Consider the following 27,584-nt stretch of genomic DNA (forward strand, 5'->3'; position numbering starts at 1 on the left):
TCTGCCTGCAACCAGGAACCGGCGTCAGCTTTGTGGGATATGAGAGCTTCCTTGTCCCCAGTCAAAACCTGAAGGCCACTTACACCTGCCCAACCCACCTTGAATCCAAGCCACTCAAATACCAGTCAGTTGCTACATTTTATTATTGAAATACAAACACGCTGGATTATAACAGGATGGGCAGTTTCATTTTCTTACAGTTTTCTGTATGTTTAAGGTATTTCCATAATGCATATGAACTTTTATAATAAGAAAAACATTATTCTAAACCAGCGGTTCTCAAAGTGTGGTCCAGGGAGACCCTTTCAGGGGGTCCATTAAGTCAAAACTATTTTCAAAAACAGTACTAAGCCATAATCATTCTCTCATGAGTGTACAGTGAAGTTTTCCAGAGGCTACATGACATGTGATATAGCAAGACTGAATGCAGAAGTAGCTATGAGAATCCAACTATCATCTATTAAGACAGACATGAAAGAGATTTGCAAAAATGTACAATGTCACTCTTCGCCCTAAAATTTGGGAAGAAATATTATTTTTCAAGAAATATATAAAGTTTATTAACATACAATGATTTTATGATTTCTTAAGTAAGTTAATAAATATTTTTAAATGTTCGGTTTTAACTTCTAGGACAGTTAATGTTTGAGAACCGCTGTTGTAAATAAATGTAAAGAAGGAAATCATGGAAAGCTAGTCGGCTGGTATCTTTTTCAGCTCTAGGCCCAGGAGGGACACCTAGACACCTGACATAAGGATTCCTGGGGTGAAGACAGCCTCCTGGCAGTCACAGGGCAGCCCCTGTGACTGATGCTGCTCAAGGATAATGAGCAACCGCGACACGGCAGGCTGCCTTGTCCCCCAGCTCCTCCTCCATAAATCCTTAACCCTCCCGTCTCACAACCCTCCTAGATATTGGTTAAGATCTGCCTTCTCCCCATCTTTCTCTGCCACTGAACCCTTGAACTATTCTCTTGTGGCTCTCATAGCTGGCTAGTTCCCACTCCAGGGCTCCCAGACAAAAAACTGGGGCAGGGGAAGCACAGACCCAGGTAGACAAAGGTTAGCAAATAGTCATTTGAGGTGACCTTTTCACAAGAAGAACCTCAAATGAAAATATTTTCAACAGTTGTTTTCCAAATAAGATTCTCAACCTCGGTTTAAGATAAATATGTGTGTGTATATATATATTTTTCCCCCCTGCCCTACGCACTTTACTGAAAGCCTTTTATCAAAGGTGTAATTTGTAAGTCAAAGTTCACCATTTTCCACTTATAAAACAAGTCCCAGACTTAGCCCACCCGAACTCTGGAGGAACCAAAGTTGGTTCCCTGAACGTGTAGAGAGACAGGGGCCCGTTTCAATCCCCCCTCAGATCCACCCCACCTTTCCAAGGCCGTGATGCTGACCTTCCCAGGAGCGATTCGGAGTTCCCTCCGCCCCTGCCTTAGCTCTGCCGGGTGGACTGAGGCTGTAGTTCTTCTCCCGCAATCGTGAACGCCCCGCACCGCCCAGCACCTCGCCCCGCCAGACCTCCCTCCAGCAACGCTGGCGGCTACCTGCAGCCTGCCTCTTGCCCGCCGCCAAACCCTGAAGGTTTGTAAAATCCAAGCCTTAAAAGTAGGCGGCGGGAAGGGCCGAGAAGGGCACAAAATGTCCGAAAAGAGAACACCTCGAAGGTAATTAATCCAATGTTCCCATTGTGGGGGCCTCTCCTGACCCCATTTTTCTCCTTCCGGAGCGCTCCGCAGAGCGCTGGCAAGGGAGGGCGCGCCAAGCCAGAGCCCAAGGCGCCCTCCAAGAACGCGCGCTACTTGGAATTCCCCTCCCGGAAACCCGCAAAGCTGGAAAGCACCTCATCTCAGCCCCTCATTGCACCAATAAGGAAGTAGGTCCCAGCGAAAAGAGGCGGCAGGGGCGGAACACACGAGCGATAGAGCTACCGGTAAGGAAGCTCGCCCCGCTCGGCCGGCCCTCTGCCGGCTCAGCCCCCTGCCTGAGCTCCCCCGGTTGCCTTGCGGGCCCGGGCGCGCCTTGGGGTCCCAGGACCTCCGCCCTTTGGGACCCCAGGTGGCCGCAGCACCAGCCCGGTCCCCCGCCAGCCTGTCCGCTATCCATCATTCCTGCGCGGGGGTCCTGTGGACTTACGTGCGAGCCACGCGCAGAGCCCAGCAGCAGCGGCACCAGCAGCAGGGAGAGGATGCGAACGACCCCCGGCATATCCACCCTCCGGCCTCCTGGCTCCACAGTCAGCGCCCGGGCAGCCGCCGGGTGTCACTTGACTGAGGACCCGCGGCCTGGCACCGCCCCGCGCCGGCTCCGCCCAGCGGCCGCCGGGCCCTGAGCCCAGGGAGGCGGGAGCCTGGGGCCCAGCGCGGCCGCGTGACAGCAGGATGGTGTTATCTGGCCCCGGCAGGCCTCCGCTGGAGGGAGGGGCCTTTTGCAAAGACCCTCAGGAGGCCTGGCTGTCAGCAGCTTGATAACGCGCCTCGGGGTTGGCCTTTAACAGGGGTCTCCTTGCTCCCTGGTTCCCTTGACAGGACAGAAGAGGGAAGTTGAGGCCAGATAAACCTAAGTGGGCTAGATGGACTCCCAGCCCTGCCTACGGGGCTGTCCGGAAGACTAAACCAGGGGCCTGGAAAGTGTGGTTCCCTAGACCAATCCTGTCTCTGATACGTGTTAGAAATGGAAATAGCAGGTCCTCGCCCAAGAAATTCTAGGGGTGGGATCCAGAAATCTGTATTTTTACAAACCCTCCAGGTAGTTCCGATGCATGCTAAAGTTTGAGAACCACTTTTCCAGGTTATTGATATATTTAGAGGTGTGTTTCAACTGTGGCGAAATCTTTCCGAATGCCAACCCTCAAAGCACCAGGGGCTTCGGAATTTTTATCTCATCGTTGGGTTTTGAGAGATAAGAGTAGCAACACCTCCCATCTTTCAGTTTTGCACTTGAGCCTCTCAACATCCCTACGATGACGCAGATCTGTCAACTGAGCATAAAATACAAGTTTTATCCAAGTTTTACACTCGTGAAAACGAAGTCTCTACTCTGTGAGTTAACGTGTCCAGGACCGCTGGTTAACCACTAGATATGAGTCTGAAGTTAAGTCTTTCCTACCTAGTTCCCCGAACTCTCTGAAAATCCCCCTTTTCTCAGAGGAAGGCGCCTTTAGGGAAATCGATTTCAAATATATGTATTTTTCCAGCTTTATTGAGTTATAATTAACATTCCACAAAATTCACTCATTTTAAATATTTTCGACTTTTATATTGTTAACTTAGTTTTGAAAAATAAAAATGTAGGGTTAGGGGATTCCCTGGTGGTCCAGTGGTTAGGACTCGGCGCTTTCACTGTGGTGGCCTGGGTTTGATCCCTGGTAGGGGAACTAAGGTCCCACAAGTCTCAGGGCGCAGCCAAAAACAAAACAAAACAAAAAAACAAATGTACGGTTAAATTATGCGGTCTATTGACAGACTCCTAGACTAAACTTTAATTAGGCTCCTCTGACTAGAGACTCTTTTAGACTCTTCTAGACCTGGACCTTGGCCTTCTGTGCCTGTCCTGTCCTTGCCGGCCCTGCATTGTCCAGCCTTAGCAAAGAATCCTGCTAAGTCAGTTTAGGAACAATCCCCCAATTCTTGTTATCTGATCAAGGTCCTCATTCCCACCCCACCTCTCTTTGACATCTAAGTCCTTGACCTCCCCTTAGCAAGAATCCCTTGAGATCTCCTCTTATAATTTTTCACCAACAAGCCCTTCCTTCTCTCTGCTGGCTGTAAATCCCCAGCTATCTTTGCTGTACTTAGAATTGAGACCCATCCCTCCCCACCTATGGCAGTAGAGTTGACCCTTATTACAAAAAAATCTTGAAGGAAGTCTTCCTTACCATTTTAGCAAGTGTCAGAATAATTTTTTTCTTTAGCACTATTTTTTACAACTTGTGCATCTTTTTAAAACTTAGTCTGGATTTTAACACTGTGAGTGACGATTATAAAAGTCAAGAATAGTGGTTACTTGTGGGGGTGAGGGCCTGAGATTGGGAGGGGCCCCATGGAAGGGCAACAAAGTTTTGTTTCTTGAACTAGAGGGTGGTTACAAGGGTATTTGCCATTTAGTCCTTTACTTGTTTTCTGTTGCTTTCTGGTTTTTTCTGGCCTTGCTGTGCAGCATGTGGGATCTTAGTTCCCCAACCAGGGATCAAACCCGAGCCCCCTTCACTGGGAGCACGGAGTCTTAACCACTGGACAGCCAGGGAAGTCCCTCATTGCCTGACTTTAGAGCCCGATTTATTTTTTATTTTTATTTTTTAATTGAAGTATAGTTGATTTATAATGTTGTGTTAGTTTCCGGTGTACAGCAAAATATATTCTTTTTCATATTCTTTTCCACTATAGTTTATTAGAGCCCGAATTACTTTTACAAGGCCATGCTTCTGTGCCTACTTTATTTCTAGTTCCTGTCCAAGTGTGCATATAGAGTGTGTGCTGGTGTGTAAACCTCCTGCTCCAGGTTGTGGGGAATATGAAATGACCTTGAGAAGGCTATCACCCCATAGGGAATCACTTCCAGTAGAAAGATGTCCACATACACAACTATATATGCGGCATGCTCTGATATAGACCAGTGCTACTCTAAGTGTGGTCCGAGGACCAGTGACATAAGGTAAGTACAGAAATTCAGAGTAGGTATTTGGAAACTTACAGCAATTTGAGAAAGTTTGTCTGTTGCATCTAATAATGAAAAAATTAGATGTGAATTTTATGTCTATTTTTATTTCTTTTTTCTAGTAATTTTTTGTTATAAATTTGTACAACCAGATCAGTCCTTGAAAGATGGGAAAGAGCACTGATAATCGCAGAAACAAAAGTGATCCTTCACCAAAGGTGGCTTGAGAAGCACAGAGGCCTCATCAGTAGCCTAAGAACAATGAACGGAAGAGACATATGCGGCCCAATAACAGGTAAAAACTTTGTTTTTCTATCCTAACAGGGCTTTGCACAAGTTAGGATAAATTGGGAGATTGGGATTGACATATGCACACTACTATATATAAAATAGATAACTAATAAGGACCTACTGTATAGCACAGGGAACTCTACTCAATACTCTGTTATGACCTATATGGGAATAGAATCTAAAAAAAGAGTGGATATATGTGTATGTATAACCGATTCACTTTGCTGTACAGCAGAAACTAACAGAACATTGTACATCAACTATACTCCAACAAAAATTAAAAATAAATAAGTAAATAAAGTTTTAGAACAAGAATCAATCTCCCTTTGAATGACCTGTTTTCCACTGTGGTCCTAACAGAGCTTTCCTCAGGTTCCAGTGTCAGTTCTTTTCTTTTCTTTCTTTTTTTTATTTTTCTGGCCTGCACCGCTTGGCATGTGGGATCTTAGTTCCCTGACCACGGAACAAACCCGAGCCTTCTGCACTGGAAGCTCAGAGTCTTAACCACTGGACCTCCAGGGAAGTCCCCCAGTGTCAGTTATGATCTGTATTTCAGTGTAAAAATTTATCTAACTTTACATTTCTAATATTTTTAAAGTTCTATTAAAATGATTGTAATTTGCAATAGGTTTTAGGAATACTAAATGATAGATGTTAAAAGCAAGGAAAAAACAAGGCCTCCACTAAAAAGAAATGACAACTAAATGCAGTGCATGATCCCAGATTGGATCGTGAACCAGGAAAAAAAATTGCTACAAGAGACATTATTGGGACAATTAACAAAAGTTGAATATAGACTATGGATTAGAAAATAATATTGTATCAAGATTAAATTTTCTAATTTTGATAACAATACGGTGGTTATGTTCTTAGGAAATACACTCTGGGACTTCCCTGGTGGTGCAATGGTTAAGAATCCGCCTGCCAATGCAGGGGACACCAGTTCGATCCCTGGTCCGGGAAGATCCCACATGTCACGGAGCAACTAAGCCTGTGCGCCACAACTACTGAAGCCTGCGCGCCTAGTACCTGTGCTCCGCAACAAGAGACGCCACCGCAATGAGAAGCCCGTGCACCACAACGAGGAGTAGCCCCTGTTCACTGCAACTAGAGAAAGCCCACGTGCAGCAACGAAGACCCAACACAGCCAAAAATAAAAATAAATAAATAAATTTAAAAAAAAAATTGTTAAAAAAAAATCACACACACACAAAAAAAGGTAATACACTCTGAAACATTTAGGGGTAAAGGGGCATAATGTCTGCAACTTCCTCTCAAATGATCATATGTATATGTTTATATATAAAATTATACATAATACATAATATACATATTATTAGATGTGCATGATTATGGAGCAAATAAGGGCAATAAGGCAAAATGTTAACAATTGATGAATTAGGTAAAGGGCATATAGCAATTCTTATATGAAAATAAAAAGTTATTTAAAAAATAAATAATAAAGCCTCCTGCCAACAGATGTGGACAATTCTGATGTGCAGCAATTCCTCATGCTTCTCACGAGTCTTTGAGTTTTCTGATACAGTAAGTCCCAAGACCTGTATCCTGGGGTTAAATTGTGCAACCAACTGATGGGTATGGTTATGAAACAATAAAAAGATAAAATTGTGAAATCATTGGACAACAGTTTCCCCACAATCCCAATAAAAGTTAACAGCTGTGTCCCAGGACTGGCCCATCCCTCTTGACAGTCATGAGCATTAGGATGCCCTTGTCACCATGTCCTCGAACTCCCTTTCAGGAGTCTGAGATCTAAAAACAAATGCCCCAAGTGAGGCCGGCCTTAGTGGGGGGGAAAAATGACTTTGTTTTAAACACTCTCTCTCCTATCTTCTTTCGCCTTCACTATCTGGCAAAAGCATCTGCTTCCCTAGGGTCTCCCAGCTGCTTCTTTGCAGTGTTGTTTTTTTCCCCTTCGTGTTTGATCTAGGCCTGTTGTTTCTTCTTCGTGTGGGCCCCCGGATTTAGCCCTCTCTGTCTTTATATCCACATCTGCAGCCGTGGTTCATGTCTCTGAATGATCACAGTAGTTTTCTAGCTCAATCGAAGGTTACAACTAGATATGGCCAGAGGGCTATTTGTTTTGACAGTCACCATGTTGGCCCATCGGTGTCTTAAATTTTATATAATCAATGGAATTGTCAATATTTAATCAGGGGAATTTACATAATCTGGATTTCCAGTTTCTCTTCAAAGATCAGAAGGTCTGGCCATACCAGGGTAACAGTAGATCAGAGATATGCATTGGGACATTCTTTAGGCAGGTAGGTTCTTCCAGTTGGCAACGATCTCCATCTGGTCCACTGTTCTTTTGACATGGCCTGCAGGCCCCATGAGAGATTTAAGTTTGCAACTTCTGGGTCAGAGAGTTTCCATGGTAATTTGATCACAACCTCTCTAACTGCTATATCAAACATGATCTGTGTGATGCCTCAGATTCCCTAGTCACTTGTCTCCAGAGCTCTAGGCTTCCTGTTCCCCCCAGCTGCCCTGGCAGCACATCTTCTGCCCCAAACCAACCGTCTGGAGTTTCTGGCTCCTCTACACACCTCTGCACTCACTGGAACAAAGCACCATGCTTCCTATGTGGCTGCCAGAGGCTGGGTGGTGCAACCCAGAAGGGCAGGCAAGTTCACTCCCCCGTAGAGAACCATAGTGCAACAGAAATCAGAGGAGGAAAAGAGCCAGTAAATAGATGACCTCTCCCTTCTTCCCTCGGATCAACTATTTCAAGGAGTGGTTTCTCTGTATAGCCTGTTCAGAGACATTCCAGTAGTCTAGTGGGTCCACATGCCAAGGCTGTTCTGAAGCCGTAGCCAGTGTGGTAACACATTACTTTGTGTTGCGTCTCATCCTTCCTTTCCCTCTTTGCCTCTCCTCTCTCTTCCACTGTCATGGGTTTACCTCCCAAATAAAGAATGAGCACTTAATTCTTGCCTCAGCCTCCGTTTTCTAGCCCAGGATAAGATAATTATTTGTTGAACATGAAGAAATTGCTCTGCAGCCTACCGTTGCCTGTATGTATTTCTTGAACTTTCTCTAACTGTGGGTTTTGGGGATGTCCTCTTAGATTTTGCTTTTAGGACCATAGGTCACAACTCATTCCCAATTCAAGTCCCAGATTTAATACCTCTTTTGTAATGAAGTAATCAGTGCTTGCACTAGCTGAAGGAGTTCTTTCCTTCTAACAATTTCCACACCACTCTACCTACATCTAACTTATGACATTTATCTTTCTCTGTGTTATGGCCCTTTATGGTCTGTGCCTTAACTCAGGCCCTCATCTTTCTTTATTTTATTTAATTAATTAATTTATTTTATTTATTTAATTTTTTTGTGGGGGGCACGCCATACAGCTTGTGGGATCTTAGTTCCCTGACCAGGGATTGAACCCAGGCCCCCAGCAGTGGAAGCGTGGAGTCATAACCACTGGAACCACACAGCACTCTTTCCAGCTCTGGTGGTGGGTAATTGAAGGTTTACTTATGTCTTCTCCAGACTTTGAGTTCCCTTAGGAAAGAGGTGATATTTATTTAATACAGTGCCTATAGGTTCACTATAGGTTAATGGAACAAATGAAAAAAATATAGATGTCTTATCTCTACTCGACTGGAAGTTCCTTTCAGTCGAGGATATATGTCTGATTCATGTTTGCATTCCAGTGGCAAGGGCAGGACCTGGTATAAGGTAGATGCTGAGCAGTGTATTGAAAGAATGAATAAATTCATGATGTGAAAGAGAATTTGTCATTAAAGTCACCTGGGGGACGCTGGCTCCTTTTAGGGAGGAGACACTCTTGGACACAGCTCTAGTGAAGCTGAACAGACCCCAGAAGCAGGGGTCAGCCACTGTAGACATTGTCTAGTTTCACTTCCATTTATAAATTGTGTTGAATTATCATGGGAAGCAACTGTTCGCTCCACCTCCACCTGCCCACCCACGACCATCTCCTCAAAGGCAATTCCAGTTAACCTTTGCTGCCCCACAGTCTCTCCCCAACTCTTTTTTTTTAGTGGCGGGGAGCTGTGCCGTGTGACTTGTGGGGTCTTAGTTCCCAGGCCAGGGATGGAACCCGGGCCCCCTGAAGTGGAAGCACAGAGTCCTAACCACTGGACCGCCAGGGAAGTCCCTCCCCCACTCTTTATACTCTGGCCACAGTAGCCTTCTCTCCGTCTCTTGTACCCTTCTTGTCTCCTCCTCCAGAGCCATCTTCTGTGGGCCACCGGCTTGTGATATGTGGAGGTAGCCTGGGCTTCAGGGAGCTCCCAGAGATTTCCCAAACCCCACTCTCAAAGCAGAATGCCCTGGAAGTGGCATAGAGCTGATGGACTTGGAGGGGCTGGGCCAAGATAATGAGGTTGACTCCTTAGTGGTGACCAATACCAGATGATATTTCAGCAGAGGACACAGTGCACGTATGACAGTTTCTCTCCATTAACCACACCAGGTTGACTTAAACTGACGTCAAGGACAAGAGAGGAAGCCAGATGAGAAGAAAAAAAGAGGGTACACTTCTTGTTAGTGGGACTGAACTCTTTTCTGTTTATTGGCCCCTTTGTGTGTCTGTTTTGGAATTGGGGTATTGACTTTTTCATGTTCTCCGTACATTAAGGATATCAAGCCCCAAGCAAGATGGTCACAGATTGGGCAGGAGTTTCCAGGGGACCAGGTAAACTCTCGTCCCAGCTCAGCTCTCTCCACAGGCTTCCCCCCACTCCCACCTCCCCCCACCACCTCCACGACCCCATTCAGGTCTCTGCTCAGACATCACCTCCTCATGCAATCTCCCACCCTCCCCCATCCCATCCACTTGTTTCATTCTCTTTACATCACCATTGCAATTTTTTCCCCTAAAAATTGTTTTTAAAATAACAAAGAACTGTAAAATAATATCTTTAAAATATATGTATGGCATAAAAAAATGATGCAGTGAATGTTCCCATACTCACTCGCATCCCCTCTCCCTCCTGTGACCCTCTGCCAATTCCATGTCCTTCCTTCCACCTTACAGGAAACCACTCTCCAAAGTTTTTGTTTATGGCTCCTTTTTCATTACAGTTTTACCCTGCGTGTTTGTATGAAATAAGACTGTATTACTTGCATTCCTAAATAATATTTTGTGTACTTTAGCATATTTTTAAACTTTTAGACAAGTGGAATCATTCTTTTTTTCTTTTTAAGGTTGAACTGTGTTGTTATGTGTACCTGTAATTCTTTTATTATCCTCTGCTGTAAAATATTCTCCTCTGCACACATCCTCTCTCTCTAAAAAAAAAAAAAAATCCACTCTTCTGTTTTTAGACAGGTTATTTCTGCTTTCTGCTATTAGGAACTGTGCTGCTGTATCATACCCAAAACACTTATTAATTACAAAAGAAAAAAAATGAAGTGGAGAAAATGGATACGACCTTAACAAGGTAATCAAAATTAATGTCACCGATAAGGTGACAAGGTAAGACAGTGTGTTCCTCCTGTGACAGCCGAGAAGGATGGTATTCTAGTCCAAAGAGCTTAATCTGAATCTAATCATGAGGAAACATCAGAGAAACCCCAGTGAAGGGCTTTTTATAAAATAACTGGACTGTGTTCTTTTTTAAAATAGACTTTAATTTTTAAAGCAGTTTTAAGTTTGCAGCAAGACTGAGTGAAAGGTACAGAGATTTTCCACATACCTTCCACCACTACATACACACAGCCTCCCCCGCTATCAGAATCCCATACCAGAGTGGTATATTGAGTACAACCAATGAGGCTACTTTGACACATCATAATCACCCAAAATCCATGGCTTACATTAGGGTTCACTCTTGGTATTTCACAGTCTGTGGGTTTTGACAAATGTATAATGACATTTATCCACCATTATAGTATCACACAGAATAGTCTCACTGCCCTAAAAATCCTCTGTGCTGTGCCTGTTTATCCCTCTCTCCCCCCAACACCTGGCAGCCACTGATCCTTTTACTGTCTTCAAAATTTTGCCTTTTCCAGAATGCCATATAGTTGGAATCATACAGTATATAGCCTTTTTATATTGGCTTCTTTTAGTTAGTAAAATGTATTTGTTTCCTCTATGTCTTTTTTGCGGCTTGATAGCTCATTTATTTTTAGTGCTGAGTAATATTCCATTGTCTGGATGTACAACAGTTTATTTATTCATTCGTCTATTGAAGGACATCTTGTTTCCTTCCAAGTTTTGGCAATTATGTAAAAAGCTGCTATAAATATTTGTGTGCAGGTTTCTGTGTGGACATAAGTTTTCAATTTATTTCAGTAAATACCAATGAATGTAATTGCTGGATGGTATGGCAGAGTATGTTTAGTTTGGTAAGAAACTGCCAAACTGTCTTCCAAAGTGGCTGTATCATTTTGTATTCCCACTAGCAATGAATGAAGAGTTCCTGTTGTTCTACATCCTTGTCAGCATTTGGCGTTGTCAGTATTTTGAATTTTGGCCATTCTAATAGGTGTGTAGTGGATCTCATTGTTGTTTCGGCCTGTATTCTTATACAGTGTCAATGGTATGACAAGAAAAGCTGAAGGTTCAGATTCCAGAATACTAGGTAAAAGAGAGAGCTAGATTCAACACCAGATATTGGACCGCATCCTGACCAGGGGGATAAAGTGCTGTAAAAGACATTATTAGGACAGTTGAAAAAACAGGAATAGGGAATATAGATTAGTCTTCCATCAATGCTAAGTTTCCTGAATTTGATCATTGTCTGTAGTTTAGTTCTTAGGACATACATATCAATGCTAAAAGATTAAGGGGTAAGTGACCTCATGTATGCAATGTACTCTCAAATGATTCAGAAAAAAACATAGAGATAAATATAGAGAAAGGAAATGTGGCATAACTTAGCAATTTGTGAATGTGGATGAAGGCTATACAGGAATTGTTTCCACTATACTTTTAATTTTTCTGTAAATTATTTATTTATTTTTAAAAATATTAATTTATTTGGCTGCACTGGCTCTTAGTTGCGGCCCACAGGATCTTCGTTGCAGCGTGCAGGATCTTAAGTTGCAGCATGTGAACTCTCAGTCGCGGCATATGGGATCTAGTTCCCTGACCAGGGATGGAACCCAGGCTCCCTGCATTGGGCGTGCGGAGTCTTAGCCACTGGACCGCAGTGAAGCCCCTCTATCCGCATCTTTTGATGCACACATACAAGTTTCTCGAGCGTATTCTTTTATTTATTGGTTTTTTTTTAATTTTAAAAAAATTTTGGCCGCACCGCTCCTGGGATCTTAGTTCCCCCACCAGGGATTGAACCCGCGCCCTCAGGAGTGAAAGTGCCAAGTGCTAACCACTGGACCGCCAGGGAATTCCCTCTCCAGCGTATTCTGAGGAGTGGAATGGCAGTCATAAGGTGTGTGCATCTCCAACTTGATTAGCTTAATAGTTTACAAAGCGCCACTGACATCCTTATTAATTTTATTAATGCATTGTCTTTCTCATTGAAATCTAAGGTCGTCGCAGTGCCATCAAAGTGTAGGCCGTGGACCCGCAGGATCAGTCTCATCAGGGTGCCGGTTAGAATCGCAGATCCTCAGACCCCCATCCCAACCAGACTTGCTGAATGAGAAACTCTGGGGTCACGGTCCAGGAATCTGCGTTTTCACAAGTCCTCTAAGAGATTCTGAAGTGTAAGCAGCGCTGATCTGTGATCCATTAGGGCCGCGTCTGGCTTGCAGACCGCCCTCTATAAAGGAGCGAACAGTGGAGCCCGGGATGACGGGTTAGATCGTGCAGGAACTAGAGGGCAGCGCCTCTCCCCAGGACACCCGCTCCGCGCGGGCAGCTTCGCCCGGACCCCCGGATTGGGTGGGGAGGGGCAGCCGGACTGGGCGGGCCGGAGGCTGGCGTCCCCGCCTCCCCAGCATTCGGCTCGCCGCGTCGCTCAGTCCTCCCGCTTCCTTTCCTTCTCGCACCCCTCCTTCCTTCCTTCCTTCCGCCGGGAGCGATGGAGCCGGGGCGCCGGGCGGCCGCGGCGCTGCTGGCGCTGCTGTGCGCTGGTTGCGCGCTGCGCTCAGGGCGCGCCCAGTACGAGCGCTACAGCTTCCGCAGCTTCCCTCGGGACGAGCTGATGCCGCTCGAGTCGGCCTACCGGCACGCGCTGGACCAATACAGCGGCGAGCACTGGGCGGAGAGCGTGGGCTATCTGGAGATCAGCCTGCGGCTGCACCGCCTGCTACGCGACAGCGAGGCCTTCTGCCACCGCAACTGCAGCGCGGCGCCGCAGCCCGAGCCCGCCGCCGGCCTCGCGCGCTACCCGGAGCTGCGCCTCTTCGGGGGCCTGCTGCGCCGCGCGCACTGCCTCAAACGCTGCAAGCAAGGCCTGCCGGCCTTCCGCCAGTCGCAGCCCAGCCGCGAAGTGCTGGCCGACTTCCAACGCCGAGAGCCCTACAAGTTCCTGCAGTTCGCCTACTTCAAGGCAAGTCCGCCTCGCCCCGCCCCGCCCCCAAGCCTAGGCCCCGCCCCGCCCCCAAGCCTAGGCCCCGCCCCTAGGCCCAGGCTGTGTCCATGGGTCCTGGGCCGCGTCCCACCGCTCTTTCTTGACTTAGTTCTTTCCCACCCCGCGCTGCCAAAGGACGCCTTCAAATCCTGTTCTCCCTATTCTTCGTCTTCAGTAGAAATGAAAATACTTTTCTTGAAGTGTTGTTCTGAGGCGGAGAACGTACATAGAACGCCTAGCACAGTGTTATTTGAAGACGGACTCTTTTTTTAGTATATACCATTAAAATCCCATTTCTCAAGTGAGTGGTGCCTTTCAGTAATAGGGCTGAAGAGGACCTGAGGAGCCGGCCAGTCCCTTTTAAAGAGGAAATTAAGGCCAGGAAAGGGCAGGGCTCCTTGGAAGGACACTTCCCTGCCTGGAGGAGAAGAAGCTGAGCGCTGTGATTCATCAGGGCTGGCGCTCTGGGCTGGCTGTCCTTCATCTAGAATGTAACACAGTTGTCTTCCTTCTTTTTGTGGCTGCTTACATTCTGCCTGTGATTGCTGGCTAAAAATCGCCACAAATTGCAGTCTCTATCCTTTAAGTCCTTGCTCTGGGGACCCACAAGTTTTAAGAGGGGCTGAATTCCCTGTTACTGGATAAACAGGTTTTAGCTTGGTGGGTCTTCACCGGGTTTTGCCAATAGAGACCTCTCAAAGTCCAGTTTCTACTTTCTCTAACCGAAAACGATTTTTTAAACTTTGCTTTCAGTCTTTGGGCTGCAAGATCTGTTTTTCATATTTCCCTGAAACGGAGCTGCGAGTCTGTTGCATTCATATGAGCCATAAAATAGCAGAAACCCTAAATAGGAGAAAAGCTGGGTTATTTCTATGCCTGGTTACAGTTTTATATAAGTATCAGATTTGTGAATGTTTGTCCTGGCAATAAAAAAACAATTTTAAAATAGAACGGGGATAAGATTAATACATTTCCAGAATGTATGAAATGCAGAAGTGATGGCTGACTCATACAAGTGGTATTTTTTACGCTAAAAAGGACTCGTTTAATCCTCTCTTTTTTGTAGAGCTTTACAGCTCTACAAAATACAAATACAGTCTGAGCCAAATTTGAGTCACATAATCAAGGGGAAACGTTTTATTTTTAAACCTGGAGAACAGTGGAAGCTCTGATTTCTTTAATATACAGATGACTTTGAAACAAGTGCTGTAGGGAGGAGGGGACTGCAGTGCTACAACGTGACCAGAAGGCAGGGGTTTCCTCCATCCTGGCATCCTCAAAGGTTAGCAAGTTCATAGCTTCTCTCAAAACCCTTTGTAGGTCTTGTAACAATCACTTACTTAAAAGTCAGTATAGGGAATTCCCTGGCGGTCCAGTGGTTAAGGCTCCGCACTTCCACTGCAGGGGGCATGGGTTTGATCCCAGGTCAGGGAATTAGGATTCTGCAAGCTGCGGGGTGCAGCCAAAAAAAAAAAAAAAAGTCAGTATAATACCATCCGTCTTAGTATTTTGAGATCACTTACAGGGCAGGGAGAAGTTTAGAATTTTATAAATAAACCAGAACCTTCCCTTAATTGCTTCAACTGAAAATCACTGAAAAAGTGATTTGGGGTGATGATATTGTATGGCTGATTTTTTTTTTTTTTTCCATAATGGTGTTTATATTTTCAAACTCTGTTTCTGGGTAGAGAGGAAATAATTGGTGACAGGCACATTCATTCTACCTGGCACCTGACGGCTGGTGACAGGTACTGGAGATGGATGGTGCTTCCTGCTCTAGTAGGATCTGAAACCACGGTAGGTTTCATGCCCCCAGCCTGACTTAGGTTCATGTCATGAGCTGCGGGTTCTCTCTGTGGCCGCCATCTCCATGAAATGCTCATCTTCCCCACAGGCCGAGGAACAGGTGGGCCCCAGCGCTTTATCAGATCCTTGATGACTGTTGAACTCTGAGCTGACAGAGCTGGCTGCCTCGCAGGCATGCTTACCCCCTCTTTGCCTGGACCTGGACTCTGTCCTCGCCTGGTTGAGGGGTGGCCGGTTTGGCAGGTGACTGGGAGCCTCTCGTGCAGGTGGCTGTCTCTCAGGAGCCCATGGCAGGGTAGGTTCCCCCACCCCCTCCTTCTCTAAAACCTGCCTGGGGTCTGTCAGAGGTTTAGCTGTCAAGATGTGGCTCCATGCTCCAGCTGACAGAGCTGGAGTTAAAAATGAATAAAATCATCGTTCAGGAAGGGATTCCATTCTGTAAAACGCAGGTCCTGAGTGAGAGGCCTTAAATATCCCACTCTGTGCCACTCTTTCTAACTGTTCTTCTGAGAATCAGAGAATCTAATTTCATTGGCACATGCTTTAAAAAGGGCTGCATTCATACTCTTCCCTTCCTTCTGGCTGCCAGTCTGGCCTTTTTCCAGCCAGGAGTATAAAGCTGTCTGTAGAACTCTTTCAGAGGCAGTTCTGGGAATTCCCTGGTGGTCCAGTGGTTAGGGCTCTGTGCTTCCCCATCCCCCTTCCGGCCCCCGCCGCCCGCCCAGAGTTCCATCCCTGGTCCATGAGCTAAGATCCCGCAAGCAGACGGCAGCAAAGCCAAAAAAAAAAAGCAGTCGCACTCCAGGTCCTGGCATTCCCCAAATATCAGCACTGACTTCTGGGAGTTTGTCCTTATCACCACCCATCACTCCTCCAGGGCAGCCACTGCCATTGTCTCCAAATGACTGGGCTCCCATTCTGGGGCAGTTTCGCACAGGTATGTGCTATCCTTTGATTCTCGGAAATCCAGAGTGTGCCAAGTATCCCTTTATTTTTCTCTCTCCAAACTGAATTCCCTAATTCTTGCCCCCGAGTGTCCCTCTGGATTGGCTAAAGGAGTCTCTGTGCACGAGATCCGGGGGCCTCCTCCCCCGCCCCACCAGGTTGTGCTGTGATACCAGGGGACCGAGGAGCCAGGACATCGCGGGGGGCCCTCTGTTTGCTGCTCGCGTGTCACACAGGGAGGTGTCCCTGTCCTCGGCTGCCCACCTCTTGAGCCTCCCGCCCCCAGAGCATCCCATTCCTCTCTAAGGACTTCTGCTCTCCTGGGCTCCGCCTGCAGGTGCCAAACCTGAAGGTCAAGGGCCACAGACCTTGCTGCCCCTGCAGACCCGAAGGGGGACTTTCTTCTGGCCTAGAGGATTCCTCTTCCTCCCTCTTCTTCTTCCAGCCCAGTTAGCTTCTTCCTGCAGCTCCCTCTCCCGATTTCCTCCTCTTCCCATACTTGCCAAGTTCTCTCAAGAGTACAGGGGCTTTTGTCATGTTTCTGTGTCCTGACCAGACAGCTACCTCCCATGAGGCAGTGAAACTCAGAATCAGCTGACCACCACCTAATGGGGAGAAGAGAGAGAGGGGAAAATAGAGGGAAACATGAATTAATTTCATGAAAATATTATGCAGTGGTGATGTTACATCCAAATCACTGGTACTTACAAAGTCCTGCTTTGTCCCAGGAACTGTGCCAGGCACCAGGAGTGCAGACATGAATGACACTGCTGGGTCCTTCAAGGCGCAGAGTCTGGAGGGGGAGACAACACATTAGCTGAGACCACAAAGAGGTGTAAAAAGCAGGGAGACAGAACACAGGATGACACAAAAGATGCTATCATCAAAAAATTCACAAACAATAAATGCTGGAGAGGGTGTGGAGAGAAGGGAGCCCTCCTATACTGTTAGTGGGAATGTAAATTGGTAGAGCCACTGTGGAGAACAGTACGGAGGTTCCTTAAAAAACCAAAAATAGAGCTACCATATGACCCAACAAATCCACTCCTGGGCATATATCTGGAGAAAAACATGGTCCGAAAGGATGCATGCACCTCAATGTTCATTGCAGCATTGTTTACAATAACTGTGACATGGAAGCAACCTAAATGTCCATTGACAGATGAATGGATAAAGAAGATGTGGTACATATATACAATGGAATATTACTCAGCCATAAAAAAGAATGAAATAATGCCATTTGCAGCAACATGGGTGCACCTAGAGATTGTCATACTGAGTGAAGTAAGTCAGACAAAGAGAAATATCGTATGATATTGCTTATATGCAGAATCTAAGAAAAAAGATACAAATGAACTTATTTACAAAAATAATTATATACATTTTAAATATAATGTATTACATATATTACATTATATATTATATAGTGTATAAAATATATTAGTACACATATATCCATGAAATAGTAAAGTTACATGTCAACATGTCTATCTGCAAGTATTCACCTGTAGACCCATGTATATGATGTGTGTGTGTGTGTTTGTGTGTGTATCTATATGTATAGATAGAGGAGAGAGAGAGGAAATGAATCCATTTGGTACAGGTTGGGTCAATTACTTGAAATAAACAGGTCATAAGGAGGCACGTCCCCCCACCAAAAAAAAAGAGTCTCTTGATCAAGGTTACGGGAATAGGGGGGGCTCACCTGCATGTCCAGTACGTAAAGGCAGGGATTCTTTCCCCCTGTTTTGCTCATTGTTACAGACCCATTTCCTAGAACAGTGCCTGGCATGTAGGAGGCTTGCAACAAGTATTTGCTGAGTGAATGGATGAGTAAGTGAGGAGGTGGTGGGAGTCACTGAGAACAGTGAAGCGGAGATTCTGTGAGAGACTCGGGAAAGTACTGATACATCTGTCAAGATTCTGGCAGAAAAGATGTGATATAGTCATACTGGGTAATTGGAGGAAGATTTAATAAAGCAGTTATTTACAAGGGCTAGTGACAGTGAGGTGTGACACTCCCCCACCCAGGCCAGAAGGGGCGAGGGAGAGACCAATTGCTGGAAGCCAGAAGGAGAGATACCGGAAGGAGAGGCCCCCTTTGAGAGGGGCTGTGACCTTCAGTTAAGGGAGCGACCTTGCAGGGAGGGAGCCAGGACACTAACGGCCCAGCCTTATTCTCTTCCCTTCCTTCAGTCTCCTGTTGGGTTCCTGTTGGGCTCCTGTTGGAGCTCCTCATTGATGAACCCACTGGAAGCTAGGGGGCAAGGGAGTCCCCTGTGACAGCCTGTACACCAGCCTCCTGGGCAGGGCAGGGTAGGGTGGAGACTGCAGGGCGTAGATCGGGACAGGCACACAGAGGCCATCTACTCACCTGAAGGGAATGAACACTCTTCCAGAGTGGCTGGACCAGGTCTTGCTGGGGCTTGGAAATCACTGAACCCTTAGCTTCCGACACTGTGTAGAAACACAAAGTTGCCGAAGGACTGAACAGACGTTCACGCTCACCACCCATTGAGTAGCTTTTCTCTTTCTTCTTTGTACTTTAGGCAAATAATCTTCCAAAAGCCATTGCAGCTGCTCACACCTTTCTACTGAAGCATCCTGATGACGAAATGATGAAGAGAAACATGGCTTATTACAAGAGCCTGCCCGATGCCGAGGACTACATTAAAGACTTGGAAACCAAGTCGTATGAGGTATATTTGCATTTTTACACAGTGGTTAGTTGCAATGCGGGTTGTCAAAGAAGCGTATCTCAGTGAACATCTGTTGACATTCAAAGGACCGCTAGTGATTTTTGATGACATTTAATGAATATTATGACAATAGAAATGATTGCCTTTTTAACACCTAGTTGATCCATTTAAGAATGCAGTTTTACTTTCCGTGATGATTTTAAAGCCACTTTTTTTTAAATGCTACATTTTAGAAATATGGTCATGTGATGGTAGAATAAGATGGTAGAATAAAGACGTGTCTTGGAAATCATCCGAAAATGACCAAGAATAGGAGAAACAGAAATATAATTCTCCATTTCTGATGAAGTTAGGAAACATATATATTTATACACACACACACACAACTTTATATCTTAAGTTGGAAAGGAAATAGAGGCGCTAGGAGGACTGACTTGACAGATTGGAGGCTACTTAAGTCTCTGCATCTGCAGAGGGGAATTCTTTTTTTTTTTTTTTTTTAAAGAGCAAGGTTTTTTTGTTTTTTGTTTTATTTATTTATTTATTTATTTATTTATTTATGGCTGTGTTGGGTCTTCGTTTCTGTGCGAGGGCTTTCTCCAGTTGCGGCAAGCAGGGACCACTCTTCATCACGGTGCGCGGGCCTCTCACTATCGCTGCCTCTCTTGTTGCGGAGCACAGGCTCCAGACGCGCAGGCTCAGTAATTGTGGCTCACGGGCGGGCCTAGTTGCTCCGCGGCATGTGGGATCCTCCCAGACCAGGGCTCGAACCCGTGTCCCCTGCATTGGCAGGCAGATTCTCAACCGCTGCGCCACCAGGGAAGCCCTGCAGAGGGGAATTCTGATGAGAATGAATGAGGACAATCAGAAGAGGAAGAATCTAAGCCCTTTGAGCACTTCCTGTTGTCCGGCCCTGTCGAGCTCGGGCTCTGGGGGTGTGGGTACCAGTGGAGGGTGGGCAGGGTTGAAAACAGAGGGATGTGTTGAAAGTACCCATGGGAGCCGTTAGATCCTAAGGTCTGACTCCAGGGTTTCCTATCGTGGGACCAGATCTCAGGCTCACTTTTTCACAGGTGGTGACCCTCAAACGTAGTGGGCGAAGTCTCTTTCCTGGAGCCCTTCAGTTTTCCAGGGAAGAATTCTCCAGCCTTCTGCAGGGCTGGTGGGGTGTCCGTGCTTCTCTACTGGTGTCTGAGAGCCAGTCTGGGGAGAGGGATGGGGGTCTCACAGCTGAGTCGGAGACCTTACCTGCTTCCTGGTTTTCAGCCCATGCCTCGACTCGGCTCTGCTATGCCTGCTCCCTGGCCCCTCAGCCTTTATGGGTAGAGTCTCTAGAATAGACCACCAGTCTCTGGCAAGGAGTGGCTTTGGGAAGTGTGGTCCCTTAGGTGAGCAGGTGGGCGCTGGTGGGGGAACCCAGGGTTCCAACAGCTCTGTTCAGACTTTCAGCCCTGCTTTCTGTCCCATGCCTTGTGCCAGCCTCCGTGGTCCCTGGTGCCTGCAGGTGCCTACGAGTGTATAGCTCACCTGCTCTGAGGTCCCTCCTCTCTGATAATTCGGTTTTTTGCCTTTCCAAAAGTTGTTGAAATCTCTTGTCTGCTGCTTGCTCCTTTCCCGTTCTCCCATAAAAGGACTGAAGTCTTTTTACTTCCTTCCCTGTCATTTTTTGGGTAGGGTTTGGGGAGCAGAGCGGAGTGCATGCGGCCAGTGCACTGGGCTTCACTGCAAGCAGCTGCACCCTTCTTGCCCTCTTTGGAGTCCTGCTGGGTGTGGCGGGCTCCCCCCTCCCCACCATCCCCACCTTGCCCAGGGGCTTCCTCTCTCTGCAGGGCTTTCCTCTCTCTGCAGGGCTTTCTTGCTGCTGCCGCCCTGCCATTTCTGCAGAGCCAGCGGCCTGGTGTTGCTGCTCTTTTACCCAGTCTCCAGGCAAAGCCCCTTCAGCTCTCTGTCTGTCTTGTTTCCAGGGGATGCTGCCTGCCCAGGAGGTATAAGGAGACCCACCTTCTTAACCTGAGGCCTTAAGTTGGGTGAAAATTTCAGGTCCCAGGGGTGACCCTCAAATACCCCCATTCCAGAGCAACTGAAAACAAAACTACAAATGGAGAGCCCCATGCGTATTTCAAGGCCTGTCTTGGCCCCTCCAATTTAGCAGGTTTCCGCATGCGTCCAAGATCTCTACTTATTTCTTGTGAAACCAGGCTGCTTCCTCAGCCCTAGTTATTTCTTTTACCTGCTCCAGGCAACAGTTAGCAGAAAGTCCTTGACGTTTCCACTATCTGGCACGCGGCTGCCCTCCCCAGGAACTTGTACTGATGTGTGGCACTCCTAGTTCATATTTCACTGTTAGGGGGAGGGGTATCTGACACTTGCTTAAGCTTTATCTTTTCCTTGAATCGATTTTTAGAATCAGCTTTACTGAGGTATAATTTATTTAAAACTTATTTACTAATTTTAAGTGTGTAATTCGATGAGTTTTGTCAAAGGTACCACCACAATCATGATGTAGAATATTTTCTTCTCCCCTAAAAAGTTCCCTTGTACCCCTGTGCAGTCCAGGCTTTGCCCCACCCCCTGACTCCTGGCAGCCACTGCTCTGGTTTCTGTCACTAGAGTTTTCTCTTTTTCCTTTATTCAAACTTGATTTTATTATCAAGTGCCTGTTACTTTTTTTTTTTAAATTAAGATAAGACACACAATACTAAATAGTGATTTGAAAATAATCTGAATGAAAGAGAGAACATGGTATATCTCTCCATCTGTTTGTGTCATCTTTGATTTCTTTCATCAGTGTCTTATAGTTTTCTGAGTACAGGTGTTTTACCTCTTTAGGTAGGTTTATTCCTAGGTATTTTATTCTTTTTGTTGCAGTGGTGAATGAGATTGTTTCCTTAGTTTCTCTTTCTGATTTTTCATCATTAGTGTATAGGAATGCAAGAGATTTCTGTGCATTAATTTTGTATCCTGCAACTTTACCAAATTCATTGATTAGCTCTAGTAGTTTTCTGGTGGCATCTTTAGGATTCTCTATGTATAGTATCATGTCATCTGCAAACAGTGACAGTTTTACTTCTTCTTTTCCAATTTGTATTCCTTTTACTTCTTTTTCTTCTCTGATTGCCGTGGCTAGGACTTCCAAAACTATGTTGAATAATAGTGGTGAGAGTGGACATCTTGTCTTGTTCCTGATCTTAGAGGAAATGCTTTCAGTTTTTCACCATTGAGAATGATGTTTGCTGTGGGTTTGTCGTATATGGCCTTTATTATGTTGAGATAGGTTCCCTCTATGCCCACTTTCTGGAGAGTTTTTATCATAAATAGGTGTTGAATTTTGTCAAAAGCTTTTTCTGCATCTATTGAGGTGATCATATGGTTTTTATTCTTCAGTTTGTTAATATGGTGTTTCACATTGATTGATTTGCATATATTGAAGAATCCTTGCATCCCTGGGATAAATCCCACTTGATCATGTTGTATGATCCTTTTAATGTGTTGTTGGATTCTGTCTGCTAGTATTTTGTTGGGGATTTTTGCATCTGTATTCATTAGTGATATTGGTCTGTAATTTTCTTTTTTTGTAGTATCTTTGTCTGGTTTTTGTATCAGGGTGATAGTGGCCTCGTGGAATGAGTTTGGGAGTCTTCCTTCCTCTGCAATTTTTTGGAAGAGTTTGAGAAGGATGGGGTGTTAGCTCTTCTCTAAATGTTTGATAGAATTCACCTGTGAAGCCATCTGGTCCTGGACTTTTGTTTGTTTGAAGATTTTTAATCACAATTTCAATTTCATAACTTGTGATTGGTCTGTGCATATTTTCTATTTCTTCCTGGTTCAGTCTTGGAAGATTATATCTTTCTAAGAATTTGTCCATTTCTTCCAGCTTGTCTATTTTATTGGCATAGAGTTGCTTGTAGTATTCTCTTATGATGCTTTGTATTTCTACGGTGTCCGTTGTAACTTCTCCTTTTTCATTTCTAATTTTATTGATTTGAGTCCTCTCCCTCTTTTTCTTGATGAGTCTGGCTAAAGGTTTATCAATCTCATTTATCTTCTCAAAGAACCAGCTTTTAGTTTTACTGATCTTTGCTATTGTTTTCTTTGTTTCTATTTCATTTATTTCTGCTGTGATCTTTATGATTTCTCTTTCCTTCTGCTAACTTTGGTTTTGTTTGTTCTTCTTTCTCTAGTTCCTTTAGGTGTAAGGTTAGATTGTTTATTTGAGATTTTTCATGTTTCTTAAGGTAGGATTGTATTGCTAGAAACATCCCATAGGTTTTGGATCATTGTGTTTTCATTGTCATTTGTCTCTAGGTATTTTTTGATTTCCTCTTTGATTTCTTCTGTGATCTCTTGGTTATTTAGTAACATACTGTTTAGCCTCCATGTGTTTGTGTTTTTTACATTTCTTCCCCTGTAATTTATTTCTAATCTCATAGCATTGTGGTTGGAAAAGATGCTTGATATGATTTCAATTTTCTTAAGTTTACCGAGGCTTGATGTGGGACCCAAGATGTGATCTATCCTGGAGAATGTCCCGTGTGCACTTGAGAAGAAAGTGTAATCTGCTGTTTTCGGATGGAATGTCCTATAAATATCAATTAAATCTATCTGGTCTGTTGTGTCATTTAAAGCTTGTGTTTCCCCATTAATTTTCTCTCTGGATGATCTGTCCAGTGGTGTAAGTGAGGTGTTAAAGTCCCCTACAATTATTGTGTTACTGTCGATTTCCTCTTTTATAGCTGTTGGCATTTGCCTTATGTATTGAGGTGCTCCTATGTTGGGTGCATATATATTTATAATTGTTATATCTTCTTCTTGGATTGATCCCTTGATCATTATGTAGTGTCCTTCTTTCTCTCTTGTAACATTCTTTATTTTAAAGTCTACTTTATCTGAGATGAGTATTGCTACTCCAGCTTTCTTTTGATTTCCATTTGCATGGAATATCTTTTTCCATCCCCTCACTTTCAGTCTGTATGTGTCCTTAGGTCTGAAGTGGGTCTCTTGTAGATATGGGTCTTGTTTTTGTATCCATTCAGCGAGCCTGTGTCTTTTGACTGGAGCATTTAATCCATTCACATTTAAGGTAATTATCAATATGTATGTTCCTATTACCATTTTCTTAATTGTTTTGGGTTTGTTTTCATAGGTCCTTTTCTTCCCTTGTGTTTCCCACTTAGAGAAGTTCCTTTAGCATTTGTTGTAGAGCTGGTTTGGTGGTGCTGAATTCTCTTAGCTTTTGCTTGTCTGTAAAGCTTTTGATTTCTCCATTGAATCTGAATGAGATCCTTGCTGGGTAGAGTAATCTTGGTTGTAGGTTCTTCCCTTTCATCACTTTAAATATATCGTGTCACTCCCTTCTGGCTTGTAGAGTTTCTGCTGAGAAATCAGCTGTTAACATTATGGGAGTTTCCTTGAATGTTATTTGTCGTTTTCCCCTTGTTGCCTTTAATAATTTTTCTTTGTCTTTACCTTTTGTCAATTTGGTTACTATGTGTCTTGGCATGTTTCTCCCTGGGTTTATCCTGCCTGGGACTCTCTGTGCTTCCTGGACTTGGGTGGCTATTTCCTTTCCCATGTTAAGGAAGTTTTCAACTATAATCTTTTCAAACATTTTCTCGGGTCCTTTCTCTCTCTCTTCTCCTTCTGGGATCCCTATAATGTGAATGTTGGTGCGTTTAATGTTGTCCCAGAGATCTCTTAGGCTGTCTTCATTTCTTTTCATTCTTTTTTCTTTAGTCTGTTCCGCAGCAGTGAATTCCACCATTCTGTCTTCCAGGTCACTTATCCGTTCTTCTGCCTGAGTTATTCTGCTATTGATTCCTTCTAGTATATTTTTCATTTCAGTTATTGTATTGTTCATCTCTGTTTGTTCTTTAATTCTTCCAGGTTTTTGTTAAACATTTCTTACATCTTCTTGATCTTTGTCTCCATTCTTTTTTTTTGTTTGTTTGTTAAAATTTATTTATTTATTATTTATTTTATTTTTGGCTGCATTGGGTCTTCCTTGCTGCACGGGCTTTCTCTAGTTACTGCGAGTGGGAGCTACTCTTCGTTGCGGTGCGCGGGCTTCTCACTGCAGTGGCTTCTCTTGTTGCGGAGCCCGGGCTCTAGGCGCGCGGGCTTCAGTAGTTGTGGCACACAGGCTCAGTAGTTGTGGCTCACGGGCTCTAGAGTGCAGGCTCAGTAGTTGTGGTGCACTGGCTTAATTGCTCCACAGCATGTGGGATCTTCCCGGACCAGGGCTCAAACCCGTGTCCCATGCATTGGCAGGCGGATTCTTAACCACTGCGCCACCAGGGAAGTCCAGTCTCCATTCTTTTTCTGAAGTCCTGGATCATCTTCACTATCATTATTCTGAATTCTTTTTCTAGAATGTTGCCTATCTCCACTTCATTTAATTGGTTTTCTGAGGTTTTATCTTGTTCCTTTATCTGGTACATAGTCCTCTGCCTTTTCATTTTGTTTGTCTTTCTGTGAATGTGGTTTTCGTTCCACAGGCTGCAGGATTGTAGTTCTTCTTGCTTCTGCTGTCTGCCCTCTGGTGGATTGCACCTGCTACTTTTTGAATTAAATAAAATAAGTGTACCACTGTGAACAGGGTAGAAAAATCTAGATATAGGTAAGTTACTGATTGGTTTCCTATTTGTAATTAAGAGTGAGCATGGTTTCTCCAGAGCTAATGAGAGTAGAGCTTGACGATGGTCTGATTCCTTTCAGGAGGACAGATCTCTCTCCCTTCATGTCTGGACCTTCCTTGGCTTCTCTCTGCTTTCCAGAGCCTGCTTTTTGTTTGTTTGTTTGTTTGTTTAATTGAAGTATAGTGGATTTTCAGTGTTTCAGGTGTATAGCAGAGTGATTCAATTACACATAGAATATATATATATGTATTATTTTTCAGATTCTTTTCTATTATAGGTTGTTACAAGCTATTAAATGTAGTTCCCTGTGCTATACAGTAGGTCCTTGTTGCTTATCTATTTTATATATAGTAGTGTGTATCTGTTAATCCCAAATTCCCAGTTTATCCCTCCCCTACCCCTTTCCCCTTTGGTAACCATAAGTTTGTTTTCCTACTTTGTGAGTCTATTTCTGTTTTGTATACAAGTTCATTTGCATCATTTTTTAGATTCCACATATAAGTGATATCATATGGTATTTGTCTTTCTCTGTCTGGCTTACTTCACTTAGTATGATAATCTCTAGATCCATCTATGTTGCTGCAAATGGCATTATTTCACTCTTTTTTATGGCTGAGTAATATTCCATCTTCTTTATCCATGCAACCTGTTGATGTACACTTAGGTTGCTTCCATGTCTTGGCTATTGTAAATAGTGCTGCTATGAACATAGGGGTGCATGTATCTTTTTGAATTAGAGTTTTCTCTGGATATATGCCCAGGAGTGGGGTTGCTGGGTCATATGGTAGCTCTAGTTTTAGTTTTCTGAGGAACCTCATTACTGTTCTCCATAGTGGCTGTACAAATTTACATTCCCACCGACAGTGTAGGAGGATTCCCTTTTCTCCACACCCTCTCCAGCATTTATTATTTGTAGACTTTCTGATGATTCCAGAGCCTGTTCATCCGAGCCGTGCGGGGGTACAACGGTGAGAACTGGAGGACATGCATCACGGACATGGAGCTGGCCCTTCCTGACTTTTTCAAGGCCTTTTATGAGTGTCTCGCTGCCTGTGAGGGCTCCCGGGAGATCAAGGACTTCAAGGATTTCTATCTTTCCATAGCAGGTTAGTGGTGGGTTGTGTCCTCGACATAAATGGCATAGCTGCCCCTGTGGGTTCTACATGCCTTCTAGGTACTTGAGTGGCCTCTGAGGAACTTTTGAGCTTAAATAAGAGAGGGTAACTGGGGTGGCTGACACATGTATAGATCAGCCTCTGATTTGGTGGGAGCTTCTGGAGAAACAGTGAGTATGGTGTCTAGATACAGGCCAGCAGAGAAGGTCTGCCTCATCAGCCCTACTTGATTACAGATTCCCACGGGCTTTTGGAAAAATAAAAAGGGGCCCCAAAGCAACTCATGCCTCACCTTAGGGAGATAACTTTGATTATGGCAATTTTTCAGCACACATCAAGGTAAAATGAAGAGTATAATGAACCTCTAATTAGTCATCACTAAGATAACTTTCGGGAAAAAAATTTTCTGACTATAAAATAATTCATGCTTATTATAGGAAGTTTAGAAAACACAGGAAAGAATGAAGAAAATTGAGGACTTCCCTGGCGATCCAGCGGTTAAGACTCTGTGCTTCCACTGCAGGGGTCGTGTGTTCGATCCCTGGTCGGGGAACTAAGATTCCCACATGCCTCACGGTGCGGCCAAAAAAAAGAAAGAAGAAAAATTGAAAACACATAAATAGCCCTAGGGTTTCTCCTTAACCAGTAGTGGGCAGCGATGCTTCAGAGAATGGGAAATGGCCAAGAGATGTCCCTAAGTGGTTTGGGACATCCAAACTGCACCTTGCAGGAAGGGGACCCAGGTCAGATAGGTCTGAGATTGGCCTGAGCACCGTCTGCCTCTTGGAGTCTCTGTGTGCTGTGATGGTTAATGGCTCCCAGAAACCCTGGGGCAGGCAGCTCTTTTACAGTTATTGAATCCAGTACGGTTTTTGTTTTTGGTTTTTAATCACTTTTTTGCTCATGGATCTCTTTTTCCACAGAGTACCTTTATTTCTCTTAACA

At 44.7% G+C, this 27,584-nt stretch overlaps 2 protein-coding genes and 1 long non-coding RNA gene across 10 annotated transcripts in view; 2 read left to right on the plus strand and 1 right to left on the minus strand.

Annotated features, from left to right (window-relative positions):
- The window catches only part of GLB1 (galactosidase beta 1), a 93,618-nt gene extending 91,299 nt beyond the window's left edge, over positions 1-2,319 (minus strand). For 5 of the 7 annotated variants that reach the window (XR_014250498.1, XR_014250499.1, XR_014250500.1 and 2 more), the window contains exon 1: positions 2,149-2,318. Coding sequence is in view for 3 of the 7 variants with exons in the window: in XM_082411858.1 (XP_082267984.1) it covers positions 2,149-2,220 (72 nt within the window). In the remaining 4 variants the exon portion in view is untranslated. Of the gene's footprint in view, positions 1-2,148 lie in introns of all 7 variants that reach the window. The other 2 variants (XM_082411856.1, XM_082411857.1) reach the window with 2 other exon arrangements.
- LOC309637384 lies at positions 1,452-8,377 on the plus strand. 2 transcript variants are annotated; one of them, XR_014250506.1, is made up of 3 exons: positions 1,452-1,945; positions 4,791-4,963; positions 5,833-8,377. It is a non-coding gene; the product is annotated as an uncharacterized lncRNA (long non-coding RNA). The 2 variants fall into 2 exon arrangements; XR_014250507.1 differs by having other exon boundaries at positions 1,459-1,945; positions 4,821-4,963.
- A 4,029-nt stretch (positions 8,378-12,406) lies between these two features.
- The window catches only part of CRTAP (cartilage associated protein), a 33,877-nt gene continuing 18,699 nt past the window's right edge, over positions 12,407-27,584 (plus strand). The window contains exons 1-3 of the mRNA XM_082411871.1: positions 12,407-13,418; positions 18,740-18,889; positions 26,459-26,630. Of these exons, the coding sequence (XP_082267997.1) occupies positions 12,948-13,418; positions 18,740-18,889; positions 26,459-26,630 (793 nt within the window). The 5' untranslated portion in view covers positions 12,407-12,947. The remainder of the gene's footprint in view (positions 13,419-18,739; positions 18,890-26,458; positions 26,631-27,584) is intronic.

Source organism: Balaenoptera physalus (genome assembly GCF_965194825.1).
Source record: "Balaenoptera physalus genome assembly, chromosome: 11".
NCBI lineage: Eukaryota > Metazoa > Chordata > Mammalia > Artiodactyla > Balaenopteridae > Balaenoptera > Balaenoptera physalus.